Source organism: Astatotilapia calliptera, chromosome 7, assembly GCF_900246225.1.
Source record: "Astatotilapia calliptera chromosome 7, fAstCal1.2, whole genome shotgun sequence".
Taxonomy (NCBI): Eukaryota; Metazoa; Chordata; class Actinopteri; order Cichliformes; family Cichlidae; genus Astatotilapia; species Astatotilapia calliptera.
The window spans coordinates 56111657-56131354 of NC_039308.1; the positions used below are offsets into that span (position 1 = coordinate 56111657).

The 19698-nt window shown below is 39.0% G+C and overlaps 1 protein-coding gene across 1 annotated transcript; it reads left to right on the plus strand.

The window, feature by feature from the left end:
* Positions 1-18: 18 nt before the first annotated feature.
* Positions 19-19692, plus strand: idh2 (isocitrate dehydrogenase (NADP(+)) 2). Its single transcript, XM_026175970.1, has 11 exons — positions 19-201; positions 4978-5069; positions 8945-9110; positions 13882-14042; positions 14135-14278; positions 16592-16728; positions 16956-17107; positions 17223-17335; positions 17547-17644; positions 17731-17823; positions 19289-19692. The coding sequence occupies exons 1-11, from the start codon at positions 84-86 to the stop codon at positions 19371-19373; spliced, it is 1359 nt and encodes a 452-aa protein (XP_026031755.1). The 5' UTR covers positions 19-83; the 3' UTR covers positions 19374-19692.
* The last annotated feature ends 6 nt before the right edge of the window (positions 19693-19698 follow it).

Consider the following 19698-nt stretch of genomic DNA (forward strand, 5'->3'; position numbering starts at 1 on the left):
AGCGAGCCGCGGAGCGTTTGCCCCCCTCTTTAGCTCTGTTTCGTCGAGCGTTCACCGCAAAGTGTTTTCGGTCGCGGGAAGACATGGCTGGATACTTGAAAGTCCTCAGCTCCCTTTCGAGATCTGCTGGAGCTGCTTTTTCCAGAAACCCGGCGGTGCTTGCGCCGGCTGCAAATTGTCAGACTTTGCAACAAAGAAACTGTAAGTGGAGAGATAGCCGGTTCATCCCGAGCATCATTATGTTGACCGTTAACTGCAGCTTGACCTGGCCTGGTGTTAACGTGGCCTCTTAAAAAAAACAAAACAAAACATGTAGCTCTGGTTGCATTTAGGTGAGCTAATGCAACGTCAGCGTACATAGAAAAAGCCGATATCAGGTTAGCCGGCTATTTTTACGGAGCTAACGTAGCCGTGCTAGCTGACTGTGCCGCTAGCCAAGTAGGATGCGGTTAATACCTTTAATGGTTTCCTGAGCGCAGGGCACCGATACTTTAAATGCCCACGACCGTTAAATGGCCGTTAACATGTTTGAGTTAACGGAGGCTGTTTAATGATAAAAAATGTAAACGTCGAAAAAAAGATGCGTGCAGCCTCAGCGAGACGACCCGTCTTTGTCTTCCTCCATTCAAACTTTGAGGAACCGTGGAGGACAATGTAAAGATATGCGGACTCAAATGAATTAAAACGGATAAACCCTGGCAGGCTTACATACCTTCTACTCTGACCTAGAATATAAGATTCATAATAAAAGTGGCGGTGCAGTGCAAAAGCTGGCAGTTGATGAATTAAGCGAATCTTCCGTTTTTAGCCGTGTTTGCGGATTTATTTATTTTTTTCCAAAGCTGCTAATCTCTGAGGTGGATAATAAAATAACCACGAGAGGAACCCGGTTAAATTCTGTTGTCCAAAAGGATGAGCTGCCCGTCAGCCGTGAGATCGTCAGTGCGTGATTTACTTGGGTGAAACTTTTCCCAAGGTCAGTTACCGCATACGAGTCTCCGCTATGGAGAGCAATGGCTGCCGCCGCTGCTGCCGTATGGCGCTCTCTGTCCTACATTACGCTTCTCATCTGGGTTGCATCCAGGCTGCTGCTCATAAAGACCACATCTCACCCTGCTATTTAGACTGTAAAACACTGTGCGGCTTGTTACTTTTATGTTCCCTCTAAATGTTAACAAACAAGACTCTAAAAATAAATAAAAAGGGAGACCAGGCTGAATGGATTTGTGTTTTTGCGATTCGGAGAGGAATCCTGTTTTATGACGTGCGCTCTGCAGCAATCCCAGATTAAATGCGGCTGAAATTATAAGATATATAAGATAAAAGAACAAAAACGCACTAGCATGACCAGCTACCGTTCATAAAATAGTGGGTCAGCTGAAGGACGCTGTGGCTCAGATCCGATTGAATCACCGGCATGTACCTCTTTGATGGTGGTTAGGGATCATACCCCAGGACTGTTTATTACAGCAACGCCTCCAAACGCTCTTTATCACGAGGATTCTTATAAAGTGATCGCATGATTTGATAACACTTCCACAGTATGATAGAATCGTGTTTCGTTTTTCCGAGGTGTAAAACCTGCGTGACACACTAAAAGTGGAAGATTGACAGTGTTGATTGGTTTCTTTTGTTCCAGCCACAAATTGCATTGTGGTTTAGTAGCACCTCTTTGCTGGTATGCACTTTTTAAAATTTTAACAGCTCTTATAAAGCTGACCCAACATGTCGTTAAACTTGATTTGAATTTCACAATCCAGTGTAATGCTGCTTTATTTGTAAGCTTCAAAGCTTTTGCATTGACCACTGTCTACTATCGTGATAGTGAATGAAAAGTTCATTACCCGAGCCTCGTAAATGCCTTTTCCAAGTATTGGATTAAAACTTGATGTGGGCTAAGGCTTGTCCTACTGTGTTGAAAGTTAACCAGGCGGGACACCTAATCAATGCTTATTCTGTTGATCTCCTTAAGACACACATCATTTTGGATTGTCCTTGACTGCTTGACCGTAATTTCCACAAGGCACCTCACAGTTCAATTTAAAATTAGTACACTGTGCTAAAAATGAAGGGTATTTAAAAGCTCTAAATACTCCAGTCCCACACTGCAGGCTAGGTGAGGTCATTAGTCTTATTGTTTCCCTCCTTTCCACTATTGAACGTCTTCTGGTTCAAAGTCACAGTTTAAAGATTTCTTTTATCACCTGTAAACAAATTCTTCTCCAACTGATTTCTTTGTCCTTCAAGAAAGAGAAATAATTAAAAAAAAAAACTCTGAGCCTTCTCAAGTGCATTTTTAGCATTAAAAAAGCCTTATGTGCTTATTTTGAGTCGACAGAAGAGCCAAGTCATTGTGCACGTTTTCAAATGATTATCTTGGTTGCATATTTCTCCAAACACCTGCCTTTGACTTTAGCTACAAGTGGTCGAACAAATCCTGCAGATCTGTCCCCGATGCATGCGCGAGTGATGTGGCATGCAGGCCCACATGACTGTGCTTCAGCTCGCCCTTCAGCCTCCAGTTTGTTGATACGCTCATAAGTTACATAACCTGCTCAGCTCTCTCCTGGGCTCCCCTCCCTCCGCATTGTGAGAGTAAAGTCTTGATATTGCAGTTTTAGGTTGAACAAGTCAGAAATTATGCCTGACAGTAGTTAATGTGTTAACGAAACAATGCTGGAAGAGTCTGTACTCTTCCAAAAGCAGATGGAGGAGGGCAAAGTCTGTTATGGAATTGATTTTTAAAAAAAATCAAATCTTGATTTGCTTATGAAATGTGAGAAAATGGTTAAATTATTTGCAATTTCCTAACCAACCATTAAGACATCAGATTACTTGACTGTGCCCTCTGTCTCTTGGAAAGAAAGCAGCTCTTTCTCATATACAGCCTATAGTTTTCCCCATTTTTCTGAAAGAATCACTTAAGTGATTTATTGCAATAGCTTGTTTATTTTGCCAGCAGACTGTTTCAGCTCAAATTGCCGTAAAAGTAATTTCCGGCATGCAATTTTCAAACAGAACTTGGAAATCCATAAAAAGCTTTTCTGTTCGTTTTAACATCGCTGCCAGCTTATTGTTGGGAAGTAACCGAAGTCATATTGATGGATTTGTTTTAAAATAAAACTGCTGACAAGTCATCATCCTAGTTTCCTTTGTTATGTGCCAAAACTGAACATATTTCCTTCTTCAATTTCCAATAGGTTAAGGATTGTGTGATACAGTTGTGTGTCAGAGCCAAAACAACAGCAAGTTAGCAGAACATAATCACTTTTTCACCATTCTTTTACAGACATTGCATTCGTTTCTGTCTGTGTAATATGCTATCCTATAAACATAGTTGTAACATAACACAAAGCCACAACTGTTCTTCCTTAGAGGTCATTTTCAGTGCACGGTCGCCATGTTTCTGTAGTCAGCAGGGTGCGGAGGATAAGAGCAGAGGCTGTTTTGACAGGTGCTACCATGGCTTCAAAATCCCAGCTACATCAGATGTCTTCAGTCTCACACTAATGCTTGAGTTTTAAATGGATATAATATCTTCCACTCTTAAAAATGTTGGCTGTACCCTGTTTCCATAGGACACCTTGTGTTTACTTGAATTACTTTTAGGGCAGTGGGGGAGCATAAGCTTGGCTTGGGAAATTTGAGTCACTTGATCCTCTGCACCTCCCCCCTGTACTTTCCTATTCACTGAAATGTTCCTGCTGGCAGCACTCGCACACTGAGTAGGCTGAGAGGAGATATGATTAAACATACTAATCCATATCAGTCCTAGTGGACAGAAAAGAAGTAAAGAGACAGTCTTAAAAAGTCAGTGTAAAAATAAAGCACTTTGTTTTCTAATGAGGTTTGATGGTTTTAAGAAAACCTACAAATAAATTATTATTTTTACCTGTAAGAACATATGCATTTCTCAAAATAAAGAATGGCTTTAGAGTAAACCAAAACTTGCTCTAATCAATAATATTTGGTCTTTTATTGAAGTGGTGTTTCTCTAAAATGGCTATTTACCGTGTGGTCAGTTGGCTATTCATGCTAACTACAAACAAGGATGTGTCAAGAAGTATTGAATGGAGCTGTAGTGATTAGCTCATAGAAAATAAAATGTCCAAATTTTTCAGTAATTTTGTTTTATTTACATAGCCCCAAATCACAGTAGTCACCCTAAGGCGCTTTATATCATAAGGTAATGATGCTACAATAATGCGAGAAAACTCCAAGAATCAAATGACGCCCTTTGAGCAAGCACTTGACAACAGTGGGAAGGGAAACCTCCCTTTTAACAGGAAGAAACCTCCAGCAGAACCAGGCTCCTGGATGACTTCCTATATAATCTTTATATATTATCTGTATAGCAAACTAAACATTAAACTAAAAAATCTCATCGATCCAAAAGATACACCGAACCATATGCTCTAGTTTAAAATAAACAGTTTAGATTCACACTCTGTTACATGCAAAGATTTTCTATAAGTTTTCTTGCCAGAAATTGCCAGTTACATTTTTAACTTAAAAAAAAAAAGAAGTTCCTTTTTGTGGTTCACTTGGCCCAGTTTAGAAGGGAGTTGCATTTAGAGTCAGTATAAATCTGGAGCCATGGATTTTTAGAAATAACCTTCAACATAACATACCAAATCTAAATAAGCACAAATGAGAGATGTCATGCTTCCAGATCCAGGGACTCTCTTCATGCATGTTTTGGATGGAAATTTGAGCTGTGGTTGATGCGAGGAGTCTGCTCTTGTGGATGCAAAATAGAAATAGCCTTGGGTCCAAATTGATTTCAGCTTTTCGTAGCTTTTAAACACATTTAGGATTAAACATTAAATTTTTAAATGTTGGTCTGACCAGACGGGTTTTCATCCTCTTGAGCATAATTCATTTCCTTTTCTTTTTTCCCCTTGATTAATGCATTTATTCTATGATTGGCACACAGCAGTCTCATGTTTTTTGTACTTCACGTTTTATTTTTGACAGATGCCGACAAACGCATCAAAGTGGCGAACCCAGTGGTGGAGATGGACGGAGACGAGATGACCAGGATCATCTGGGAGTTCATTAAAGAGAAGGTGATAAAGTGGCATCCAAGGTTGAAGGGGGAAAACTGAGCCCATGCAGCCTGACTGGCAGGCTGGCAGGTGGCTGTGTGGGAAGTGTTATGTAGAGGATTATGTATGTGTGTTGGGGAGGGGCTTTGGTAATTCAGTGGCTGATTTTCTCCAGAGAGAGCAGATGTTGTTGGCTCAGGAAGAAAACGCAGAATAGCATGAGGTTCAATCATTGAATGTTTTTGACAGCTGATGAGCAGTTTTGTCTTGTTAACAATCAGTGATCCCAAAGTACATTTTATCGGTTTTTTAGGTACTCTCAAAGGGAAAATGGTACATTTAATTATTCCCTAAAGTCATGCAAATTAAAACTCAGGTCTTTGTGATACAGGCTAGGGGATCTTTAAAATGCTGGTGAAAAAATATCTTCGGGGCAGAACATTTCTGGCTGTTTACACAACGCTCGCTTGCTTGTCAAGTTGTCTTTTAAGATTTTGATGGGGTGCTGAATATGACAGTTAATTGGCTGTTTGGTCCAATCAAAGCCAATTCTATTCATAGTTTCTAAAAGATGTCACATACTTGCAGAAATATCTGTCTGGATTGCAAAACCAGGGTTAATGCGACTCAGTTTTACTGCATTTGTGTAGCCAAACTGATGGGTAGTTGCTCATGTGAATGGCAATGCTTGCAAGCAAACCTTGTCTCACCATGCCATACATGCATGCAGTCAGCCACACCAAACCCACCTTCATCAACAGCACCCCAGGTTGTTAATTGTAGTTGATGTTAGCTACAGGACAGGTTTACCTGCCATTTGATTCAAGTTATGAGATATATATTAATGCCATTAAATATTGTTTATCTTAGCTAACCAGAATGTCACAGATTGATGTTTGTCAGCAAACATTGGCTTATTTGCCCTCACCTTTGCTCTGACAATATCATTAACCTCCAACACAGCAGCACAAACGACCCGTCCAGGTTTAAAGTGAATTTAACTGTATGCATCTCTGTACACTGTCATCCTAGGCGCAGTGTGAGAAGACTCACTGCAGTGAGTGTTGAATATGGATTACAGTTTCCCACAACTTGCAGTTTGTCCGCATATATTTCTTTTTCTTGGAAGGTGCTCTAAATACCCATGGCTAGAAATTGATGGAAATTTTATAGGATTGTGCTTTAGTTCTCTGGCATGTCCACGATTGGCTGGTGTGTTGTAACAGTGTTTTGCCCTCCGGATCCGATCCTATGACAGAAAACTGTTGTTGGTTCAGTGTGTAAAATATCGCCACTAGAAATCTGAATTCTGTCTTCTTCAATTCAAATGCATAATCCTAGCTATGGTAGGACAAACAAGTCTGTCTACACTTTAACTATAGGGAGTGGAGCCTGGCAGTCTGGTGTTTATGTCGGTTGTCAATATGCCAGGTGTCTGCGTCTATTTACTCTGGAGGAGGCTGTAAAACTTTGTGATAGGAGCCCGTTATATGATGATGCTTCCACTTACTGGCTCCCAAGCCTATCTTTTTTTTTTAAATTTTAATGGGTTCTTTCTAAGATTCTAAGAATCTTTTCTGTTAAGTAACCTGGATGATTTCCACGTTAAATATGTTCTTAAGGCTGCCTGATAGTTTGCTGATTTCATTCTGATCATTTTATTAATATAGCAAACAGGGCTATGTTTATACAGCAGTTTTCACTATCTAGAGAAAACAAACACACCCTGGAACATAATAATTTCAATTAGGCTTGGGAAATTGATACAGCGTGATATTGCTTTTTTTTGAGACAATATTGTATTGCTACAGGGGCACCAAATTGATATTTCATACTTGATAAGATTTATATTGTATTGACTAAATTAAAATACTCTGGCAAGACTACAAAACAAGCGGGCTCATCTCATGCAGCACCACCCTGACACAATGTTAGCTGACCAAACTTGCATTAAATTGGCTCAACTGAAAACCCATCCAACACTGGGCACGCTTTGCTTGACAAAGCTACCTTCTAAATCAGTGCAATGGCTCAGTCACATGAGCAAACTCCTTGCTTCTATAAAAAATAAATAAATTGGTGGCTGCCTGGTGATTTTACTGGTGAATAGTTATTTACAGTTAATTGCAGTTTTCACAGTATTAGCTGTGTATTTACAATTAGCTGCTGTATTATCAGAAACTTGACCCCATTCAGTTATAGATTGATGGCAGACTGACTCTTTCTTATTTTGCATTTTGCAGGTTTTAGTGACAGTGTTGGTGTGCTTGATGATCTCATTTTGCAGGAAAAAAATAACTGATATAATCTTATTGGATAAAACTGATACTGACAATGTTTAACTTTGATATGTTGTTGCAATACTTTGTGATTTTTTTAACATTCCACAATATTTTGCATATTGCAAAATGTTAAACATTACTATCATATTGTGAGTGAAGTATTGCGATATCGTATTGTGGAGTACCTCGTGATTCCCACCTCTAACTTCTATATGCTTTTAGTGGTCTGAAAATTTTGAAGTCTTGAACACCTAATGCCAGGGGTCAGCAACATTTAACACCCAAAGAGCCATTTGGACCTGGTTTCCACGCAAAAGAAAAAACTGGGAGCCGCAAATACTTTTTGACATCTTAAATGAAGATAACACTGTATATATTGTTTTTTACCTTTATGCTTTGTGTGAACAACTAAGGTGTGTTGCTTATGAAATCCATGAAGTGCTACAAAGAAAATTACATTTTATTCATGTAATTAACACATTTTGAACTCTTAAAGAAATATAACAAAAGGAAAGACACCAACCTGAACTAAAAGGATCCATGTAGCAAACAAAAACTGTTTTGAGCTGCCACCCTTATATCGCTTTTGGGCTTTTGGAGCCTTGACCTGACTTTTAAAAAATAATTGAAAAAAAGCACTATGTTGCTAAAAAAGGAAAAGTAGATATTTGCAAAATTCTGCCTAAATATGTATTTTACCAGGTTAATGTGTGTAGCGGGGCGTGGTCTGCAGCGGCGCTGCAGGGGAGGCGGAAGCACCTGAGCGGCACCCGCAATCACGCCTCGACACCTTAACATCTGCGCTATCTCTGCTGCTGTTGGTATATGTCGGGCTGTGAGCTACAGCAACCGTGTGTGAAAAGTGGTCAATAAAGAGATGCTGAAAAGCATGTTCATGGTAACCTCGTCGGGTCTGCCGTGATATGTTTACAATGGGACTTCTGCTCCTGAACCTCTGCACATATCCCATATGAGCACAGCGTCTGCAAATCGGGGCTGTACGAAGTCACTTTCATCTTTACGCAGGACTGTAAGCTGTCATCTGTGAGGCGTGAGCGGTGTTTTTTTTTTTTAACATAGTTCACGAAGGAGAATAGCTGCTGACATAATGTGGATCTGAAGATCCATATTTGGCCTACCTGAAATGCACGGCGTTTCGGCGGGTACACTGGCTTCCGCGAGTGTGACGCTTATTTTGAGCAATGAAAAAATAATAAAATATAATTTTATTTCTATATTTCAACATCACAATCTTCCAATTTAGAACTACAAGTTTTTTTTTTTTGTTTCTTTTTCTTTTTTTTTTTTTAAAAGAACTAACATAAATAAAACTCACTTCAGCTAAATACTGCGTCTCCGGAGCCGCAGGTTGCCGACCCCTGACCTAATGCATCACTTTACAGTACAGTACACTAATGCAGTATTGTTATAACAGTATCTGTTATGCATCAGTGTTTACAAGCAGGTGGTAAGATCTTTTGTGACACATTTGCAAGGCTGCATTTCTGTTCAGACATTACTCTGTCCGTACCTGGTTTTGCATTGTTGGTGCCTTTTTTTGGGGGGGGAGGGTAGTGCCTTTTAATTAATTAATTTTAATTTTTGATTGTTTAGCTCATCCTGACCAATGTTGATGTTGAGCTGAAGTACTTCGACCTGGGTCTGCCATACCGTGACCAGACTGATGACCAGGTCACCATCGACTCCGCCCTGGCTACCAAGAAGTACAGCGTAGCGGTTAAGTGTGCCACCATCACACCTGACGAAGCCAGAGTTGAAGGTCTTTGCCAAATCTTTAATCGCCAATTATTAATTTCTAGTTTCAGAGCACTTTAGACTTAAGATTTTCATTCTCTCAAAGTGATTGCTACATTAATTCTGCATATTTTTGAATACAGCGCTGTAGGGCTGCAACCCAAGATTATTTTTGTAGTCGATTAATCTGCCAATTTTTCTTCGATTAGTCAACAATTGTTTGTTGTAGTAATTAGTAGGGGTGCAACGATACACAAAATTCACGGTTTGGTTCGATACTTTGGTGTCACGGTTCGATATTTTTTTCGATACAAAAAATGTTCATGCTCTTTTTAATTTGTCATTTATTAAAATGACAAATTAAAAAGTTTTTAAATTTAATGTTGCTGAAACAACAAAGGGATAAAATAATAAATCTATCTTATCGAGAAATCACTCATCTTTGGAAAAGAGAGTTTATTACAGAGAAATGGCTCTTTCCAAAATAAAAGCTATACTATACGCTTCTTCTGGGCTATATTCTCAGCAGCATATTAAACATATCAGGTCCCCATAAGGAGAATTATGTGCTAACGGCTGTCTAAATGACTCAGGTAAAGTTTGTAGCATGCGTGCTTGTTGTTTTTGTCTGCTTCCACTTGCACTAGGATGATGTCGGTGTAAATGTGCAGTCATATTCATTGTGTTCCCACTAGTGCTGTCAGCGTTAACCTGAAATGACATTAACGCCACAACATGGCAAATCTCCGTTAACGAGCATGGGGCTGGACGGTGTCAACACGTTAACGAGCAAACTGCGCTAACGCAGTAGTTCCCACCGATGTAATTGAGCATTGCGTGGCTCATCCAACATTAGAGCTGGGCGATATGAGATTTTTTCATATCACGATATGTTTTTTTCATTTCAGGCGATAACGATATCTATCACGATATAAGCCAAATAACTATATTTGTAAGATTTAAATGTGCCGTTGCTCACAAGTAAAATGTGAAATAATCAGCAGCTTGTTTTTAAATATTTATTTCCCATAATAAGTTCAACAGGGTAGATGTACTTAAGGAACATGAGACTTTTTCAGATAAATAAAGGCAAATATTGCAAACTACACAAAAGGCAGCCGCTAAAGCGTTTAAGTTTCAAAATAGAACAAATGAAACAGACTAAATTGTCAATTCCACTTAGAAACAAAGTATTAATTCTAAAAATAAATCTTAGTTTGTTTTACAGAAGAACAGACAAAACTGACTAACTTTTGTCAATATCAAATAAACTGAGAACTAAAAGGAAATTCTCAATCTCTCCTTGTTGTATAGCTGAGCTTTTCAAACAGTTTTAACAGTTACTTTAGTCTGACAAAAGCCGAATGACGAATTAGCGCTTCCAGTCAGAGACTGAGGCTACGTCCACACGTACACGAGTATTTTTGAAAACGGAGATTTTCCGTTTTCGTTTTAAAAAATAATCCTGTCCGCACATAAAGGGAGAAATGAAGGAAAACGCTGCTATGAACATGCCAAAGCAGCAGGTGGCGCTAGATTCCTAACCGTGCAGAAATGTTGGCCAATCAGAAGTCTAGAAGCCTCGGTGGGAAAAAGTAAACAAAGCTGCGGCATAGAAGCAGAACCGAGTCGTATGTGTGGACAGACAGTAACTGTGTGTATGTGTAAGCATTTAAACACTGCAGAGAGTAGAATTAACAGTAACAGTATTGTAGAAATTCATTTCACCGAAACAATAACGTGGCGCAGTGTGACGCATGCACCAGTTTATTGTATTTCCAGACTTGCTTTCGGCACAATTTACAGTGCACGCTACTCTGTTTTTTGTCAGACTTGAAATAGCCGAAATACCTTCAAACTACGGAACTTCTATGGCTCTTCCGTTCGACAATCTCTCCGGCATTGGAACCATCATCTGTTTTCTCTTCGGTCACGCTCGGTTGATTTTTCTAGTCGGCACACTCATTTCCTCCATTATGCGCTGGCTCCATTACCCGCTGGCTGCTTCCCAAACAAACACACGTGCGGCTTGGCACTTGTGCTGTACGTAACAAGTGACGCGACGTGACACTGCGGCTGTGATTGGTTCGGCTCTGCGCTACTTTATTTGGATTGGCTGACCTTTTTAAAAAAAAAAAAAAAAAAAAAAAAAGAGGACAAGAGCGGCGAGGTCTATCGCGATAGCTTAATTTCTCTATCGAGTAAAAGTTATATCGCGATACATATCGTTATCGTTCTATCGCCCAGCTCTATCCAACATACTGTTTTACTTTAGTCCATGACGCGCTTACCTTCAGGGTCATGCTTCACATGAAGACCAAAATAGTTCCAAAGGCCAGATCTGAATGAGGGTGGGGGAGGTTCAATTTGCCGTGTTGCAACGAGCTTAGCTTCTGTCTCGCTAGCTTGCCCTGCTCTCAGTGGATCTGCGCTCGACAGTGCAGCCTAGGCGGAGTAGTCGAAGGCAGACCCACTGAGCTCTCAACACAGACAGCATCTTCAGAAGAAAAGTTGATAAAGTAAATTAAAAATTTTGTATTGTTCGATACATATGCGTACCAAACCAAAAGCACTGTATCGAACGGTTCAATCCCCTAGTAATTAGATATGTTTTTGACATCACTCAATAAGACTGTCAAATAAAAATGAAAAAAAAAAAAAAATCAAGTAATATTATTAAATAGTAGTATTTGTGCTAGTAGTATTTTAAACAAAAAACAATGTGATAGTAGAAAAGCAAAGTTGGCTGAGGTCTAAGTTCAAATAAAGCTTCAAATGAAATCAAAAAGATTTTTTTTTCCAGTCAAAAAAAAAAAAGTTTACAGATGGTTCAGTTCATGAATTCATGATTGCAGTGGACATGCTCTGGAGTGAAGCTTGCTCTTATCTTTGAGAATATGTTATCAGCTGTTCATAACAATGCTAAAAATGCTCTCTGTCATGACTTCAGCCATTTGAGAGGCGCATGAGCGTCTTTACAGCACAAACTCATCTGTATGCCTTAATACTAGTAAAACCGAACAAAGCAAAATTACTAATCACAAATTTGGTTCTATATCATAGTTTCTTAGATGGTGTCGTGTTCGATGACAATCAAAAAGTTTAAGTAATTAAATAATAAATGACTAAGTAAATAATTAATTATTGATATGCTCCAACCCACAGATTAAAAATCTAACATTAGTTGAAGAGGTTTAGTACTCGGAATAAACCCTAATATAACGCGGGTGGGGGGACTAGAAGACGGTGTAGATACTCCTATTTAATGGTTTACTCATTTCACTCATTAGCTAACAAAACTGAAACGGTGTTTGCTTAGCAAGCATCATCCTGAGGAGTTTCCGACAGGTAAGCTAACACAAGCATTACCTTATTTTAATGTTTGTTCAGTATCAACCCAACGCACTTAACACCCTAAAACTGATCCATTCAGTGTTAATGTAACAGCTCTAGGTTGCTGGTGCTCTAAATGCTCGTGCACTGCAGTTGTGCTGTCGTGGAAGGAAAGCTAAACTTTGCACTTTGTTTGTTTTCTGTGAAATGCTTTTACGTTCAAAAAAAAAAAAAAAATCTCCATTTTCATTTTCTTTTGTCCCTGTTTTTTGCCGTTCCACTACATTCTCCTTCGTTAGTATTGAATAATAATAATAATGGATTGGATTTATATAGCGCTTTTCAAGGCACCCAAAGCGCTTTACAATACCACTATTCACCTGACACTTGACACCTGAGCAGGTGGAGTTGCAGCTGTTGTAGTCGTGAAATCTGTTTCCATTTCCAACGCATCCGGTCCAAATGAATTCTTTGCATTTTTTTATCACTGGAATCATAGTAGTACTTCACACAGTTGCCATTGCATCCACCTTCAGCTCTTTTTAGGAGGCAAGCTTTAGATGCTGTTCAGAGAAAATAATAATGATAATAATAATGGATTGGATTTATACAGCGCTTTTCAAGGCACCCAAAGCGCTTTACAATGCCACTATTCATTCACTCTCACATTCACACACTGGTGGAGGCAAGCTACAGTTGTAGCCACAGCTGCCCTGGGGCAGACTGACAGAAGCGAGGCTGCCATATCGTGCCATTGGCCCCTCTGGCCATCACCAGTAGGCAAGTAGGGTAAAGTGTCTTGCCCAAGGACACAACGACCAGGACAGAGAGCCCAGGGATCGAACCGGCGACCTTCCGGTTACAGATGCGATTCCCAACCCCCTGAGCCACGGTCGCCCCGTGAATGCAGTCTTGGCAGACGATATAGGTGATACTGCCCCCATAGCTTCCTGTGTACAAAAACACATTTACGTGGTATTAGTGTATAATGCATTGACAATACAATTCCGCATCGACGACTTTTTAAAGTGGCAATTTTGGGCTTAGTAGATATAGATTAAAAGCAGTGTGAATGGGCACACGTTGTTTAATAAGGCACGTTAAGTGATTAACAAAACCTTCCTTTGACAGGAGGCAGATTGCTTTGAAAAAAAAAAAAAGCCTTCACAGACTAAGATGTCAAGCATCTCTTGTTTCACTTTGTATACCTGTATGCCTTTTTAGAGGATTAATAAAATTAAAAAGAAAAATCATCCCTTACAGGATGGCTACAAATTCAGTTAAATTGTTTATTAATGCATGTTTTCCACAAGTACCCTTTGTAAAAAGGTAGCAACAGGTGTTTTCCCCATATGAATGCAGCTATGATCTTGTAAACTGCAACGCTAAATAGGTGTTTACCAACACTGCACATGCGTGAATGATTGACTTGCCTATAATTTTTGTTTGTTTTTTATATAAAGAGTTTAGCCTGAAGAAGATGTGGAAGAGTCCCAACGGCACCATCAGGAACATCCTGGGCGGCACAGTCTTCCGTGAGCCAATCATCTGCAAGAACATTCCCCGGCTTGTTCCTGGCTGGACACAGCCCATTACCATTGGCAGACACGCCTTCGGTGATCAGGTGGGGCTTGATTTTGTTTATTTGTTTTTCCCACATTTTGAGCCAGAAGTACTAAATATCTTTCTGTCTAACTTTCTGTGTTTCTTCTACAGTACAGAGCAACAGACTTTGTTGTCGACCAGCCCGGCAAATTCAAGATAATCTTCTCACCTGCTGATGGCAGTTCAAACAAGGAATGGGAGGTCTTTGACTTCCCTGCAGGTGGCTGTGGAATGGGCATGTACAACACAGATGAGGTTAGCAGATACTTCTACTTAAAGAAAACATGCAGATTTTGGTTGTTTTTGTTGTTTAAATTCTTAGAAAATCACAACAAAACTGTAGTCGGCCCGTCGGTACGAGCCCACATTTGTTTCTATTCATGTGTGTTTTGTTTGAGGGCTGTTTTCCACTGGCTAATATTTACAGTAGTAGTACCCTGTTGTGTGTTTAAAAAATTCACAATAAACAACAGTTCCCGCATTTATCTTGAAAAATGACCCAGCCGACTCATGCCAGTGTGGCTAAATAATCATCATCAACAACAACAACAACAAACAACTTTAACAGATCAAGTGTCCATAGCTAGTAACAAAAGAGAAAAGCTTCTTCATGTGAGTAAGATCTTGGTGTTAATGAATTCCTGCCTGTTAATGAAACATTGCTGTTGATGGCCAGGGGCTACCAAACGTTGTGCCCTGAGTTTGACTGAGCAGGAAATTTAAATTGGAGCTATAAAATATTAGATTTATGTGGCAAAATACAATGTCATATTATGCTCTTTTAGTTAGCAAAATGTACTGCTTATGGCAACATTTTTTTGAATATTTTGGGCGACCAATTGCAATCTTACACATGGGTTCAGGCAGAAATGTGAATACCAGCAGGACGAGTGAAGTTGTGACAGAACTAGGAAGGTCCAAACTGAAGAAGGACAAAGGAAAGAGCTTGTTCCTAGAAAAAGGCCTCTGTTACATGAATGTGGTTTTGAACCTTCTTCCACGGACCTGGAAACTGTATTTTTGTAAATTATACAGCGCATCGGTCTCCACAATGGGCTTAAACACCATAAACTTCTTCTAACACCTACGTGAGAACCACGGGGACATGCAAAGAAAGAGTAGAACCATCAAATGTTCAAAATATTAGAAATACTGCTATACCATAAACTTTAAAATACAATGTTTACATTTGGTGTTATAAAGCAATATTATATGTTTGGCCTGTAAAGTGTTTTATATTACTGAAATGTTTACCATTTTAATATTTTTACATTCTTAAACATTTGCCCAGAAGTTCTAAAAGGAACATATAAAACATATACATATAAATGAGAACCTTTAATTATTTTTAAGAATATAATATAAAAGGTAAACAATGTAAATACATGGACATTTTCATATAGTGAAAAGAACAGCTGATGGTATTTCAAATTGGAGGCAATATAACCTCAATAATGTCACTAGATTTTAAGAAAGTGTCCAATAGTAATTTTTCTAATGTTACAGAGAAAAAATATAGAACAACATTTGATTGGTTCTTGAAATTAAGCATTGTAGGCTTAAATGAGCAGCATTTTCAATGAGCTATTGTCATTGATGACACACTACCTAATTTGAAGTGCGACTCTTTAAAAAAGCAGCATTATAGTACCATGTTAGTGAAACAAGTCAAATATAAACACACGAGTAGCAGAAGTAGTGTTTTTCCCTGAAAAATGTAAGCAGTAGTGTGAGATGCCTGCTTAACGCACCGGTTAAACAACAACTGCAATAAGTTGATCGAGTTGAAACGAGTTACTCCTTACTGATCATATTGGGGATTTTTTCCCCTCAAGTAGTGGAACACGTTTGTAAAATATGCAAGAGAGTGTTCCCCCTAAAGGTAGCAATGCTACTATTTCAACAAAGTACTGTACTTTGTTAAAGTAGCTCCTTTTAGGTGCACAATTGCTACTGGAGGCTAACACGTGGCTCTCGCGTGTCAGACCTGTCTGGGCTTGACTGGTTATACAATAATATCGCAACATGACGTTTTTATTGGATGTAAAAATTTATACCAGCATTATTGTGGATGATATCTTAGAACACGGGTCTATTTAGGGTGGCGTGTAAGCAAATGAGAGTACAGGTCTGGTTTTTAAACTTTGCTTGCTCTTTGGTGTAGGCTTCAAATATTTTTTTTCATTGGTTTCTTAAAAAATAGAAGAATTTGTATAAAATTTGGTATTGCAACATCCAGATGGTGTTAAAAGATTTGCTTAATTCTACGCCATAGTTATTTAACATCTGGGTTGTGTGTATTATTGTCCTCATATTGTCTGAACTCTCAAATAAGCTGCTATTGAGTTGTAAAATGCACACCGCAGTCTCTGCAGTCCTCTATCGTCGTTTCAACTCTCTTTGCTACTGTTTTGTTTGCCTTCATCAGCACGGGTCTGTTTGATTTTACAACATCAGAGGTCATCGCAAATGACTTTCAACTTGATAAGGGGAAGGTTGTTAGCCCCTGTTCAACTGATAAAGCCTTCAGCAGTCATGAACTGTTTGTTTCTTTATTCCCTTCATCAGTCTATTACAGGCTTTGCACACAGCTGCTTCCAGTACGCTATTGGCAAGAAGTGGCCCCTGTACATGAGCACAAAGAACACCATTCTTAAAGCCTACGACGGCAGATTTAAAGACATCTTCCAGGATATCTTTGAAAAGTGAGTGTCTTCTAGCTTTCTGCTTATGTGTGCACATTTATCAATGACCCATTTGTCCAGTGTCATTTGCACAATTATTGTTAAATCAACAAATGCATTTAATTTAAGCTCAAATTAATTGGTATTAATCTAATTAGTATTTGGTCCAACATTTATAACCATTTTATCACTTTAATGTTCTTTTTAAGAAAAAGAAAAAAACTATCTTATTGTGTTGTCTTCTGCAGGAATTACAAGCCAGAGTTTGACAAACTGAAGATCTGGTATGAGCACAGGCTTATCGACGATATGGTCGCCCAGGTGCTGAAGTCTTCCGGAGCCTTTGTGTGGGCTTGCAAGAACTATGACGGAGACGTTCAGTCCGACATCCTTGCGCAGGGTGAGATATTCGGAAAACATCACTGTCATAAAACACTGAAACCTGCAAGCATATGAGGCACGTGCCAGTTTTTGGGTAGTTGCACTAAAAGAAGATGGTGCGTTTCCTGTTTTAGGCTTTGGCTCTCTGGGACTCATGACATCAGTTCTTGTCTGTCCTGATGGCAAGACTATTGAGGCTGAGGCAGCCCACGGCACTGTGACCAGGCACTATCGTGAGCACCAGAAGGTTAGTAACCACCAACCCTGTGGGGTCTGTGTTAGTAATCTTAAGTTTCTGCTTGCATAGGCAGTGTCATCTGTAGAGCTACATTGCCATCTTGTGGTGAAGAATGTAATGACAAGTGTCTGCAGACGCTCAGATCTATTAAATATTTGATGCTGCAGTTGATATGTTTAGTAGTTTTTAATGCACACAGTGTCTCCATCTCTGCTTTCAGGGTAGGCCAACCAGCACTAACCCCATTGCCAGCATCTTTGCCTGGACCCGAGGCCTGGAGCACAGAGGGAAACTTGACGGCAACCCTGACCTCATAAAGTAAGAGAGGTTTAATATTTCAGGAAACTTACTCATGCTAATGTGAAATGTGACCTTTTTTAATAAATGTCTGCATTTTTCTGCAGGTTCGCCCAGACACTGGAGCAGGTGTGTGTCGCGACTGTAGAGAGTGGTACTATGACCAAGGACCTGGCAGGTTGCATCCACGGCCTGTCCAAGTAAGTTTATTTCCCTGCTGACACCTTAGTTTGCAGTGTAGTTGCAGACTTACTGAAATCACAGTATATATACTCAATAATCATTTTGTTAGATAGTTTTTGCTGCTGGAGTTCTGCTTTGCTTCAGAACACTGGAAATATTAAGTAATATATATGAACATTACCACGTTCACTGCAGAACACATTTAATTGATAAATCATTTTAAACTCAACCAATCTAATCAACTAGTTTTACTTTAACCATGTGACATTAAGGGTTTACTGCTTAACCTTTACATTTATTATGTAACAACGGAATAGGATTGAAGGAAGTCTTGATTACCCTAACAAATAGTTGATCAACAAAAGTAATCTGTAGCCATTTTTAATTTTGTTAAATCAAAAATGCCAAACGTGTATCATCTTCAGCATCTAAGGACTTGCTGCTTGTTATTTTTATTATTGCATCAAATAATTTGAAGATATCATCTTGAGCTTTGAGAACTAGTGGCATCCATTTTTCACTGCTGGATGAGATTTTTATAAAACACACAAATTTTCACAGGAGAATTTGCAGATTCATCAGTCATACAAAAAGTCATCAGTTGCTGCATTGATTTTGAAGGATGCTGCCATTCAGGCCTTGGTGCATCTTTATGTTTTGGGACATTAAGCCTATGATGGCAGCCAGAAAATGAATAAGGTTTGACGCTATGGCTTTAATCTTTAATTATTGATAATTGTGTGGATTTAACCTCAAGTTAAACCCAAGACAGCATTTAATCTTTGCCCTGATTCTGACCTGCACTTTATATAAACTTGTCCTCATCTTCCGGAATATTTGCGAGGTTTTAGGCCTCTGCCAGTTTTCATTACTATATATTTTTCAGCAACTTATTTAAAAAGAAAAACACAATTTAAATTTCACTTTCAAGGTTGACAAAAAGCAAGATTTATTTCTTTTTTCTAGGATGGCTTTTAAAGTCAATCAAGGGAATATTAAGTGTGTTTTAATTAAGTGAACGTTTCTGATTTGTAATGAACAAAATAAACTTCACATGTAACGCAGGATTTTCCAAATGCATCTGCTTAAGAATGATTTATGTCGAGCTTGTAAAATGTTTACTCAAGACTTCTGTAGCCTTGTCATCTAGTTCCTCCACGCTTTCGTGCACATTTAGTGTATATACTTATCTGTTTGTTGCATTGACTCATTTGTTTGCTTGAAGGCATTGCGGTTTTCTCATCTGCCGCTGAATGAATGCTTCATATAATACGCTGTTGTCTAAAAGCTACATGCAAAATGAAACGGGCACAACCTTGTAGTACTCAGTTGTAGTCTGTTTAATCATGATATGTAAAATGTATTATTTTAATAATCCCTGTGTAACTAACCAACAGCATTATCTTGTTTGTGTTGCTTGCATGTTTTTACACTTTTGTTTTTCTGTTGACTTTTCTGATGTGCCGCGTCCTGTCTTTTCAGTGTCAAGCTGAACGAGCATTACGTCAATACTACAGACTTCCTCGACGCCATCAAGACAAATCTGGATAAGGCCCTTGGAAAGTGAAGGACTTGAAAGAATATGATAAGCACGAAGATGGCAATGTCACTCTTCTGTTTTTGTACCTCATTTTTAACTTAAAGGTCAATAAATCCACTCGCAATTTAATCAGAAGGAGAAGAAAGTACTGTCTATAGGATTACGTAGTTCTCTTAGGTTTTTAAATCGTTGAGAATTGTCCTTTGAACCTCATGCCTCCCTTACTGTCTGTCCCATTACTTGCAGGGTTTTATTTTTGTAATGTGAAGTATTCAGTACTATGTAATGCCTTGGGCAAGACTGAAGCCTGTGTCACACACATTTGCCAATAAATCTTTTAAACCACTGTTTG

What these genes read in the sequence shown, in the direction of transcription:
- idh2 (XM_026175970.1), top strand. Translation starts at nt 84, where the DNA reads ATGGCTGGATACTTGAAAGTCCTCAGCTCCCTTTCGAGATCTGCTGGA. An exon ending in GACACGCCTTCGGTGATCAG is followed by an intron (nt 14,043 to 14,134) that starts GTGGGGCTTGAT and finishes TTTCTTCTACAG; the next exon opens with TACAGAGCAACAGACTTTGT. An exon ending in ACTATCGTGAGCACCAGAAG is followed by an intron (nt 17,336 to 17,546) that starts GTTAGTAACCAC and finishes CTCTGCTTTCAG; the next exon opens with GGTAGGCCAACCAGCACTAA.